The sequence below is a fragment of the Geotrypetes seraphini genome, chromosome 8, assembly GCF_902459505.1.
Source record: "Geotrypetes seraphini chromosome 8, aGeoSer1.1, whole genome shotgun sequence".
Taxonomy (NCBI): Eukaryota; Metazoa; Chordata; class Amphibia; order Gymnophiona; family Dermophiidae; genus Geotrypetes; species Geotrypetes seraphini.
The window spans coordinates 87,607,201-87,620,129 of NC_047091.1; the positions used below are offsets into that span (position 1 = coordinate 87,607,201).

The 12,929-nt window shown below is 42.6% G+C and overlaps 1 protein-coding gene across 3 annotated transcripts in view; it reads left to right on the forward strand.

Annotated features, from left to right (window-relative positions):
* FBN3 (fibrillin 3) overlaps positions 1-12,929 on the forward strand; it is a 518,221-nt gene that overhangs the window by 267,881 nt on the left and 237,411 nt on the right. For all 3 annotated transcript variants that reach the window (XM_033955282.1, XM_033955284.1, XM_033955283.1), the window contains one exon: positions 9,635-9,733. In XM_033955282.1, coding sequence (XP_033811173.1) covers positions 9,635-9,733 — 99 coding nt within the window. The remainder of the gene's footprint in view (positions 1-9,634; positions 9,734-12,929) is intronic.

The window sequence follows — 12,929 nt, forward strand, 5'->3', positions numbered from 1 at the left end:
ATACGCTAGCCTCCAGCGACCACAACATAGTATGGTTCAACCTTAGGAAAGGCTTCCCTAGATCAAACACGAAAACAAAGGTACTCAATTTCCGGGGCACAGACTTTGCACGCATGGGAGATTTCGTCCATCAGACGCTGCAGGACCAAGCGGAGACCGATGATGTAGAAGCTAAGTGGTTAACACTGAAATCAACCATACATGAAGCAACTAGCCGCTTCATAAAATCAGTAAATAAATGAAAAAGAAACAATAAACCCCAATGGTTCACCGCGGAGATCTCGCACCTCATTAAGGAGAAGAAAAAAGTGTTTCTCTCCTACAAGCGCACGGAGAAAAGAGAGGCAAAAGTAGAATATAGGACCAGGTCTACAGCGGTCAAAATGGCAGTTAGGGAGGCAAAACTTCGAGTGGAAGAAATTCTGGCAAAAAACATTAGAAAGGGGGACAAATCCTTCTTCAGGTATATTAGTGACAGAAAAAGGAACACAGGCGGGATAGTACGCCTTAGAAGACCGGACGGAAGTTACGTGGAAGCAGATTCCGATAAAGCCGAACTACTGAATGAATACTTCTGCTCAGTCTTCACCTGTGAGGCACCGGGACACAGTCCGCAGTTGAAGGCAACACAAAGCACAGAAGACCCGTTTCAGAATTTTGAGTTCACACCAGGTGAAGTTTACAGTGAACAGGCAAGACTCAAGGTGAACAAAGCCATGGGACCAGACAATTTGCGCCCAAGAGTGCTCAGAGAATTGAGCGATGTCCTGGCGAAACCGTTGGCTGAGCTATTCAATCTCTCCCTAAGTAAGGGGAAAGTTCCCCTGGACTGGAAATTAGCTAATGTCGTTCCTCTGCATAAAAAGGGTTGCAGGGCAGAGGCTGCGAATTATAGACCGGTGAGTCTCACATCAATAGTGTGCAAACTCATGGAAACACTAATTAAAAGCAAATTGGACACGATCTTGAATGAAGGGAATCTTCGGGATCCCAGTCAGCATGGATTCACCAAGGGTAGGTCCTGCCAATCCAATCTCATCAGCTTCTTTGACTGGGTAACAAGAAAGTTGGACTTGGGAGAGTCTTTGGACGTCGTGTACCTGGACTTCAGTAAAGCTTTTGACAGTGTCCCACACCGCAGGCTGCTAAGCAAGAAGGAATCGATGGGGTTAGGAGAGACACTAACTGCATGGGTCAATGATTGGCTGAGTGGCAGACTTCAGAGGGTGGTGGTTAATGGTACCCTCTCTAAAACATCGGAGGTGACCAGTGGAGTGCCGCAGGGCTCGGTCCTGGGTCCACTCCTTTTCAACATATTCATAGGGGATCTGACTCAAGGGCTTCAAGGTAAAATAACACTATTCGCCGATGACGCCAAACTATGTAATATAGTAAGTGAATGCAGTTTACAGAATTATATGGCGCAGGACCTGCTTACATTGGAAAGTTGATCCTCAACCTGGCAGCTAGGCTTCAATGCTAAGAAATGTAAGGTCATGCACCTCGGAAGCGGAAATCCATGCAGGACGTACTTCTTGAACGGAGAAACTTTAACTAGGACTTCAGCAGAACGAGATTTAGGAGTAATCATCAGTGCAGACATGAAAACTGCCAATCAAGTGGAGAAGGCTTCATCTAAAGCAAGGCAGATATTGGGTTGTATCAATAGAAGTTTCGTCAGCCGAAAGCCTGAAGTCATAATGCCGTTGTATAGGGCCATGGTGAGACCTCATCTGGAGTACTGTGTGCAATTCTGGAGGCCACATTACAGTAAAGATGTGCGCAGAATTGAATCGGTTCAACGGACGGCCACCAGGATGATCTCGGGGCTCAAGGGTCTCTCGTACGAAGAGAGACTGAACAAATTGCAGCTCTACACTCTTGAGGAACGTAGGGAGAGGGGAGACATGATCGAAACATTTAAGTACCTCACGGGACGTGTCGAAGTGGAAGATGATATTTTCTTTCTCAAGGGACCCTTGGCCACAAGAGGGCACCCGCTCAAACTCAGGGGCGGAAAATTTCATGGCGACACCAGAAAGTATTTCTTCACAGAGAGAGTGGTTGATCATTGGAACAAGCTTCCAGTGCAGGTGATCGAGGCAGACAGCGTGCCAGACTTTAAGAATAAATGGGATACCCATGTGGGATCCCTACGAGGGTCAAGATAAGGAAATTGGGTCATTAGGGCATAGACAGGGGGTGGGTAAGCAGAGTGGGCAGACTTGATGGGCTGTAGCCCTTTTCTGCCGTCATCTTCTATGTTTCTATGTTTCTATCATTCAGGCGCATTGTAAAGTTTCCCTTAATATTGGAATATAATTTTGTCTAAAGGGAAGACTTCCGGACTAAAAGGTTGACTTTGAGAGGGCTTCTTAATATTAAGAGATGAAACAGCCCATGCTGAACTGGCCATGATGAATCGTCCCATTCCCACAGTTGATTTCTTTTGATTAAAAGGCAGTCTGGGCCTCTCCTGGTTTTATTGTCTTACATCTAGTGGTTGGTTTATGAAACTGTAACTATGGCTACATGTGAGGTAAAAACCAGAAATAGGTCAGCCTGTCCAGCTGACATGAAGCCAGGAGCAAGGTAGTGCAAAAGTAGGTCAAAAACATGAGGCTTGTTGCCTGTGTATGAGTATTGCAAATTCCAGAAGCTAGCTGTCTTTGGCATGATATAAGTTATAAGAGGAGTATTGGCAATAATGCTGAGAGTAAGACTCTACTCGTTATACCCTGGCTCAAAAGGTTCATACCTATCATGATATGTGCAAGACAAATCTTTTTTGGAGAATGCTTATAAGAGAAAAAAATGTGTTTACGGTTTTCAACTAAAGTCCGTGCCAATATCAATGGATTTTCTTTTCCTTATAAATCTCATAAATTTCACTCATAAATTGATAAATCTGTATTTAGTTCGGTTCAGTGCAGTCACTGTAGACAAATGGACATGATTTATTAATGTTTTACTATTACGTAAAGTATCTCCTCCTCAGATATTATAGATTTTCTTTCACTCGCCAATTCCCCAGAAGAGGCACAGAGTGCACATTCAGTGGCATTTGCAGTCTAGCACTCAAACTCCAGACTTGTGCATGAATCAGGCACTGGGTTGACAGTGTTTTACAGGGGATCAGTAGGTGACATTTCCTGTTTGCACATTGTGGTTTTAACTGCTTTTGAGATATTTTTTTTTTCAAGATAAATTGGGTTTAGCCCTCATTTTTTTAATCTGGGAGGGAAAGTCACTGGGTTTTATAGAACTACTCATAGAGAGAGAGATCAGCCGCCTATATCTAGGTGGCATTACAACAATAACATGCACAGAATATGACAGACAAGACTTTTACAAACGTGTTGGTTTACAGATGAATAATCGCATTTTGAATAGATCTTCACAATACAGTTTATCTTAAAACCAGCATTCAAAGTTTCAACTTTATTTGAATGCTTCTAAAAATAGAAGCAACAACGTGGATAGCTATCCAGTAACTGGAATCCAATTTAACAACTTCAACTATAAACTTCCAGTGTTGTCTATAACAAAAAATTTCTTTTTACCAGACCTTAATTCAATTAGGAATGGTAAAGATCCTCAGACGGTTAAACTACTCCAGTGGTTCTCGTGAAACATTCGAGGTACTGAAGGGAATAGACTTATTAGATAAGGACAGGTTGTTCACCCTCTCCAAGGTAGGAAGAACGAGAGGGCACTCTCTTAAGTTGAAAGGGGATAGATTCCGTACAAACATAAGGAAGTTCTTCTTCACTCAGAGAGTGGTAGAAAACTGGAACGCTCTTCCAGAGTCTGTCATAGGGGAAAACACTCTCCAGGGATTCAAGACAAAGTTAGACAAGTTCCTGCTGAACCGGTAGGTAGGGCTAGTCTCAGTTAGGGTGCTGGTCTTTTGACCAGAGGGCCGCCGTGGGAGCGGACTGCTGGGTACGATGGACCACTGGTCTGACCCATCTAGTTAGTCATGTTACCCCTTAAGTTCTAACATTGTATGTTATAAATTATTGTTGTTTTTTTTAAAAAACTTGTTAAAAATTTTGTTTTTAATAGAGTCTGTTATCTTATATGATGTTTTAAACTGTACATCGCTTAGAAATTGTTATAGGCGATTCATCAAATAAAATTGAAGTTGAACTTGAACAGCGGCAATTCTTATGTTCTTATGAAACAAATCACTGAACCCGATCTTCATTAGATCAAATTTTCATTAATTCTTTTTGGAATCCATTATTTAATTGATTCATATATAATTTTAATTTTTTAGCATTTCTAATAGTCATATATGTATATATTTTTTTTTTAGCATTTCATTTTAGTAAAGTACTTAGCTTAAATGATTATCTACAGAGAGGAGCGATTTCTTGAATGCTTGATAATTTAAAATTGGGTGCCTCAACCCTGATGAAAGTAATCTGAAACATGGGCATGTTGGTGGAGGCACTCCCTTAAAGTCATTTAAGCTAAGTACTTTACTAAAATAAAATGCTAAAAAATATATATATGACTATTAGAAATACTAAAAAAATTAAAATTTATATGAATCAATGAAATAATGGATTCAAAAAAGAATTAATGAAAATTTGATCCAATGAAGATCGGGTTCAGTGATTTGTTTCACGAGAACCACTGGGGTAGTTTAACCCTCTGAGGATCTTTACCATTTCTAAAAATAGAAGGGCACTGAAGTCCGACATAAGATGTTTTGAGAAAAACATCCCAAAATTGGCTGGCGAAAATGTCCATTTTCAAACCTGCAAAACGTTTTATCTTTTTTTTTTTTTTTTTCTGAAAAATGACCCTGTCCAGTTAGACATCTAATTTTTTTGCCATTATTGAAAAATACCCATCCAGATGAAAAACGCCCAAAACAAGCCATTTGAACATAGGAGGGGCCAGCATTTATAATGGACTGGCCACACAGACAGGCTAGCAGAGCAGTGGGGCACCCTAGGGGCACTGCTGTAAACTTCACATTGAGGGTATCAGATATACATCTCACCATAACCCCCATACATTATATAGTGAGCCCTCCAAAAGCCCCCAAAACCTACTGTACCCAGTGGCGTAGTGAGGGTGAGCGGTGCCCATAGTGGTGGCGAACCCTTGCAGCTTCTATCCCTCCCATCCCCCCCCTGCTGCCACCCTACACCCTCCCTTGCTGACCCTTTCATCTATCCTTCCCATGTGAACCCCAACCGTGAGCCGAAATACCTGGAAACAAACAGCAGTGTCGGCAGCATAGGCTGGATCACAGCCTGCCCTTCTCATGTCCGGGCGTTCCTCTGCCACATCACTGATTATGTCGTCAGCAACGCAGCACAGAACAGCTGGGCATGAGAAGGGCAGACTGTGATCCAACCTGTGCTGCTGACACTGCCGTTTGTTTCCAGGTATTTCAGCTCGTGGTCGGGGTTCGCATGGGAGGGAAAGCTGGAAGAGTTAGCAGGGGGGGCGCTGGGGGAGGGTGGGGGAAACACTGCTGTCGGCGACTAGGGCTTATTTTCAGGGGTAGGGCTTATATTAAGACCTACCCCCAAAATCATGCTAGGGTTTATTTTTGGGGTAGGTCTTATTTTCGGGGAAACGCGGTACCTAGGGCCACATATGGGCTTGGGTCACCTTCTCTGCAGTCCATTGCACTGCCCACCAAACTGCTCCAAAGGCCTGCTTGCAGCTTTACTAGGAATGGTAATAAAAGATAAAGAATTTCATCATGTAATTGTTAAGTCTGCATCCTATCAACACTTTAGGAAATTGTTGAAAACTTAACTGATATGATAAATTTTTGTGATTATAAGATTTGTACTTTGCTGAAATAGTTCAGCCTCTTTGAATTATGAACCGCATAGAACTGGAAGGTTTTGCGGTATGCAAATAAATTTTTATGTTATGTTACGTATCTGCAGCTGTTGTATAGACAGATGCATACTGTTTCATGCAGATATTTGGAGGGTAGGAGGGGGGTTCAGTGACCACAGAGGGAATTTGTAGGGGGTCAAATTTTCAGCCCTCTACTGGTCATCGGGTCAGTTTGGGTACCTTTCTGGCTCGTATTCGTTTTAAAAACAGGTCTGGCCCAAAACATCCAAATTGTGCCCTGGACATTTTGTATAACGTTTGATTATAACTGTAAAATGTCCAAGTGCTAAGCCTACTCTAATCTCATCCAGAACATGCCTCTAGCACGACCCCCTTAAGATTTATATGCAATGGAGACCAGAAAGATGTCTAGAAGGTCAGTTTGGAAAATGCCCACTTGTACATTTTGACTAGTAAGACATCCAAGTGCTGGTTTATGCTATCTTTTGGACATCAATGTTTTTTGAAAATGAGCCCCGTAGATATATTAAACAAAACTTAACTCTTTGATAAATTTCTCGGACCCCACTTCTGCCTTGATGTATTTCTTAAACACTTCCAGATAAATTTGATTAACCTTAACATGCTAATGTAATTTCAACAGTTTTCTGTAATATCGTTGTCTGTATACAGTCTCTTCCTCTGCAAACCACTCTGAACTGTTTGTGGTATTGCAGTATATAAAAATAGTTATTATTATTATTATTATTAAGTATATATAATACAGTATAGTAATTGGGGAAAAAAGCATAATTTAAGTAAATGAACCTAGTTTGTACCAAAATGAACCTAAAGCAACTTTGCATAATTGAGAACCAGAACTCTAGGCTTACTTACTTTTTTCTACCACGCCAAAGTGAGATCAGTATTGATGTCATTGCTTACACTTACAGTGAAAAAGGTGTTTATTAAAGAAGATGGAATCATAATAAAGTTTTTTGTGACTGACTAAACATTATAGTACAAAATGATTTATTGCTGAATTTCCAACCCAGAACTGAAAACTAAGGAGGCTTAAATAAGCTTCTGAAAAAGATTGATGAAGCTGGTACAACAGAACATGGAAAGGGTAGTGACCAACATGCATAATCTTGTGTTGAGTCAGGAAGACCAGCCACAGATTCGACTCATTACGAGATCTTGGAATTTCACAGTCATCAGCATATGAAATTGCACGCCATGCCCGTCTCCTGGAATGCTACAAAAAGTGCAGAGCAGCTGAATAACCAAAGCGAACAAGTAAACAAGGCCGCAGCCAGCAAAGATATTCCTAAAACATTTTCTATCAAGCCCCGTCAATTTCATCATCTTCACAGATGAAAAAAAATATTCACCATTGCTTATATGACAAGCAGCCAAAACGATTTGAGTTTATGCCAGTATGTCAATGAAACACATTCCAGTCAGTTGCTTGCTTTGGATCCATTCAAACTTCAGCAGCATGGTGTCTGCTGGAGTGTCGGCACTCAGAGGAACATCCATTTGCTTTGTTGAACTGGGCATAAAAGTAAAAGGGAAAGATTTGCAAGACATGCTGCCAATACCTGCTTCTAGATATTTGTAAGTTGTCTGAGCATTTTATCTTTCAGCATGACAACATACTGGCCCATGAAGCTCAAGAAACGGTGCATGATAAATTCAGAGCTTCATCCCACCAACACACTGACTATCCAACAGCCCAGATTTCAGTCCAGCAGCACACAAAGTCTGGCCAGCAATGCAAGAAAAAGTGTTCAAGATGAAGATTAGAAGCATTAATAAACTCTGTTCGCATTGTGACTGCTTAAGAAGCTCAATAGTGACAGTGGTGTACACATCTTCATGTTTGTGTGTCTGCTCGTAAACAATTTTCTGTGACTGAAATTAACCTTATCATTTAACCCTCTTTTATGAAGCTGCATTTTTGCCGGGCTGTGGCGGTATTAGCTCCGACAGTCATAGAATTCATATAGGCGTTGGAGCTAATACTGCTGCAGCTGGTGATAAAAGAGCATAACGCGGCTTCATAAAAGGGGAGGGGTGGTTACTTTGCAAGTGTAGATCTGTGTTTATTTAAAAAGGTCTCATAAGCTTTGCTAGATTTACGAGGGTCATTTCATAAATAATGCTTTTTTTTTTTTAATTTACATGTTTTTTTTATTTTTTAAGTATTTCTTTACAGTTCTTCAATATAGTCTCCCTGCTTTGCAATGACCGAATCCCAATGTTCAGGAAGCTTCATTATTCCATCCAAGGCACCGTTTTTGTTCAGTTGCCAAATGGCTCGGGTACCGGCGGAAGAAAACTCTTCCAGAGATGCAAAACGATGTCCACGCATTGGTTGTTTCAACTTTGGAAAAAGTCTGGTGGACTCATGTTTGGACTATAGAGAGCATGAGGTAACACCTCCCAGCCGTATTTGCGTAGTTTTTCAATGACGACATTCCCTAAGTGCGGGCAAGCGTTGTCGTGAAGAATGAGTGGCCCAGCCAAAACAGCCAAAAGCAACTGAGGTCAGGTTGTGTGCATTTTTCTGCACATATTTTTGCAAAAAAAATCATGATAATACACTGCTGTGACACTTCTTCCACATGGAACTATGTCTGTAATGATGATACCTTCATGATCATAAGCAAAAATCATCATTTATTTGACTTTTGATTGAGCTTGTTGAAATTATTTTGGCCATGGGGAAGATGGAGCTCTCCACTCGTCATTGAAAAACTACACAAATATGGGTGGGAGGAGTTACCTCATGCTCCCTACAGTCCAGACATGAGTCCACCAGACTTTGACCTTTTTCCATAGTTGAAACAACCTATGCGTGGACATCGTTTTGCATCTCTGGAAGAGCTTTCTTCCGCTGGTACCTGAGCCATTTGGCAACTGAACAAAAACAGTGTATTGGATGGAATAATAAAGCTTCCCGGACATTGGGACTGGGTCATTGCAAAGCAGGGAGACTATATTGAAGGATTGTAAAGAAATACTTGAAAAAAAAGTCAAACATAAATTTAAAAAAATAGTGTGCATTATTTATGAAATGACCCTCGTATGTTGGACAACTTTTGTTTCAATTTTTGAGTCTTGTACAAGCTATGTGGAAACAGCATTAGTGTGTGGTAATATATATTGGGCCCTGTGGTAGACTAGCCTGTTCTGGCAGGCTAGCCGACTTACTGGACTGAAAAATATCTTTAACCATCCTCTTTTAACTCAGCAAGCAGTTGGTATAAAGTCATCCCTATCCTTCCCCTTCACCATTTAGTGCCCTCAGCAGCAAGGTAGAAAAGGAGACACCAAAGTCTCAGGAGTCAGAAAATAGAAGAGACACCAGGAGCCCTCTCCCTGCTCCTTTCTTATCCTATAAAGAGTGTTCATTTCTTGAAGAAACCTTGAACATTGATTCTGGCCTTTTGGGGCATACACAAGCCCACTCCTCTCAGGATAAGAGTATCTTGCTGGGATTCATTCATGCAACAAACCCGACATGGAGATCGGTTGGGTCTGCATGCTTTTACAGTATTAGCTGTCTTTCATAGGTCTGACACACTCTACTGATATCCTTTCACAAATACAGCTGCTGTGAGATCATAGTCATTCTGATGTCACACAACATCTGTCCAATTGAGGTGATATCACAGTTGCTACAATGGCACCTTCGTAATTCTAATGCATGGTGACTTGGGCTCAGTAGCTGCAGCACAGAGAATCTCCTTGCACCATTTTGTGTGTGGCATTGTCACATTCACCCTTTTCTTGCTGTTTCATTCCCCAGCGATTTGCCGAAACTCCTGTGGTGATGGATTTTGCTCCCGTCCTAACATGTGCACGTGCTCCAATGGACAGCTATCCACCACCTGTGGCACTGGAGGAGGTAAGAACCACTACACACACAGAACACATACCCCTCAACCAACTGTGCAATGCACAACACACTCGCACACCCTTATTGTATTCTAGAGAATAAAATTTAATAGAATATTGAATGAGCCCTGTGGCAACTGTAATATTAGCAACTATTATGGAGGCAAGGGCAATCCACTGGCTCATATAGGGTTCATTCAATGTTAGCAGTCTGTCCACTTTCTTGCTATGTCCATAAGAGACCAGATAGGCCTTTCCCAAAAGATTTTCCTTCTTTACCTTAAGTAAATGTTTCTTCAGGTAACCAACAGCTAGATCAGTGGTCTCAAACTCATGGCCCAGGAACCGCATATGGCCCACCAGGTACTATTTTGAGGCCGTCGGTATTATAAAGAATGATTCTTTATGGAAAACTTGTGCCTTAAGTGTCTGGCAGTCGTGTTCTGGAATGTTGCCCGCCTCACTGCTGTAACCTCACACAAGCGCTTTCCTGCATCTGTACACGATTGTCCTCTCCACTCCACCTCACAATCGCATGTAGATGCAGGAAAGCGTACAGGGATTTTTGGGAGACCAGAGAGGTAACACTGCACAAGCAGAGACTTTTCAAAAAGTTTATTCATGAGAAATAAAAACCAAAACGTTCAGCTTGGTTACAACAAAAGCAGTTTGTGCAACAAGAAAAAACAAGATTCAAACAGTGTCAGAATGCTCCACAACCTATGAGTGCCTCAGCAGGCACCAAAAAGGAAAAAAAAAACCCAGTCTTTCCTGATTGTTAGTACTTATGCTGTACTGTACAACTTCGCTTCCCAGCACTTGAGCTTCACCGGTCTCACTCCTTTCCCAGCAGGGGTGAGCTTACCTCAGTCCTGGCTTCCAGCAGCCCTTGAGTTTTCTCCTCTGTGGGCTAATCAGTGCTGAGCAAACAGGTGATTGGAAAGCTTCTGCTCTAGCCCTCACAGCAAGCAGAGAAAACAACAAACAGTCTTTTAAAGTCACATTAAAAAAAAAAACCATGAAAACAAACATACTCCTTTCAAGAATTACCAGCAGCAGAAAAAAGAAAAAAAGGTAAATTTGTTCCACGCTTAGACTTTTAGTTTTCTTCAAAAAAAAAAAAAAAACAACTTCATAAATCCACAAGGCATTAAAGCACACTTGCTTTAGTGTTCCAGCACACTTCCAGCTGTTCATATGGTGCATTCTCCATGGCCTGGTCCCCCTGGCTCTCGAGTTCTGGCAGACCTTCACCAGCCTCTACCAGTTCCATGGCCTCTGACCTCTCCTGACCATTTAGAACAGGGGTGTCAAAGACCCTCCTTGAGGGCCGCAATCCAGTCGGGTTTTCAGGATTTCCCCAATAAATATGCATGAGATATATGAGCATGCACTGCTTTCAATGCATATTCATTGGGGAAATCCTGAAAACCTGACTGGATGAAGGCCCTCAAGGAGGGACTTTGCGATCCCTGATTTAGAACCTTCAGCCCTGAGCACTGTGTGTGTATCAAGTATCTGGCATTCCTTTCCTTCTCCTCAAGCTATTCTGCCAATCTGCCTTCCTGTGTAAAAAGACACAGCCATGCCCCAAACCTTCAGGTGTTGCAGGTGCTCTAGATGCCTGTCTCCCTCCCCCTCTGTAATTGCAAGGAATAGCTCTAGAGAAGGGGTGTCAAAATCCCTCCTCGAGGGCCGCAATCCAGTCGGGTTTTAAGGATTTCCCCAATGAATATGCATGAGATCTATTTGCATGCACTGCTTTCATTGTATGCTAATAGATCTCATTCATATTCATTGGGGAAATCCTGAAAACCCAACTGGATTGTGGCCCTCAAAGAGGGACTTTAACACCCCTGCTCTAGAGTGATGTGTGCTAGGAAGTGCAGGCTGCTTACCACTCAAACTCCCTCTACAGGAATCAGTGGGAATATCCTCAAACCTATCTGCATGAGGTTTAAACTGCTGTGTTTTGCCTCTCTTGATCCAATGGGTGCACTAGTGCTGCCCAATTCAGGAAAAAAAATTTCAATTTGATTCAGCCTATTGAATCGATTTTTTGAGTCGATTCGATTTTCCTGCCCAATTGGGTGTTTTTTTAAACATCCTGGTGGGTTTATTTTATAGCCTCATCACCCCCTTTGCCTTCTCCTAACCACACTGGCGCTGTGGTGTAAACAAACAAAAAATACTTTTTCTCTCTCTGTTAAATCCTAGCTCACATTTGCGGTCTAACATTAGCTCTGGCAGGATACATGTTTCAAATCTGACATATTGTAATCACAAAACAGAAAATAAATGATTTTTTTCTACCTTTTGTTGTCTGGTCATTATTCAGATCTTGTTGGTCCCAGGCTCTGGTTGTCTTCTGATAACTTGCTTGCCAGGGTCTCCTTCTTTCTTCTTTCCCCATGCTAACCATCCATCTGCCATCTGTGTCCTCCCCTTCCATTTCCCTTCCCTCCCCCGGAGGTCTGTCATCTTTCCTTTTTTTAATCTCCATCCACAGATCCACCTTTTCTCAACTACCCTTTCATCCAGCATCTCTCCCTCCTTCCCCACCACCCCAGGGTCCACCATCTCTCCCTTTCTTTTCCCAACTACCCTCCTATTCAGTATCTCTATCGCCCCTCACCATCCCTTATGTCCAACTTCTCTCCCTTTCTGTTCCTTCCCTCCATAAATCCCATTGTCCATCATCTCTCTCCCTCTCCTCTATTTTTAGACCCATTATTTCTTCCCCCCAAAGTTCGGCATATGCACGTCTCTTTGAACCCCCCTTCCCTCCCTCCCTCCATGTACTTCTACACCAGGGCCCCCTCCACTGAAGGCCTGCATCCTCGAAGGCCTGCCTGTCCCCCATGAAGGCCTGTACAACCTCCCCCAAAGGACTGCACCCCCTCCCCGGAAGTCCTGTACAACCCCCCCCCCCTCTGAAGGACTGCACACTCCTCCACGCACCCCCCCCCACCCCACCCGGAAGGCCTGCGTGTTCCCCCTGGCCTCCCAGAATCAATTTATCTAATTTCAGCAGCCTGCATAAGATCGCTAGTGCTAGCGATCTTTGCAAGCTGTCATAGGTCTTCCGAGCTGCCTTCTCTCTGCCGCGGTCCCGCCCCTCTTCCCCTCCTCTGTTACTACTACTACAATTCATCACTTCTATAGTGCTGAAAGCCATATGCAGCACTGATCCACTTGATATTTAA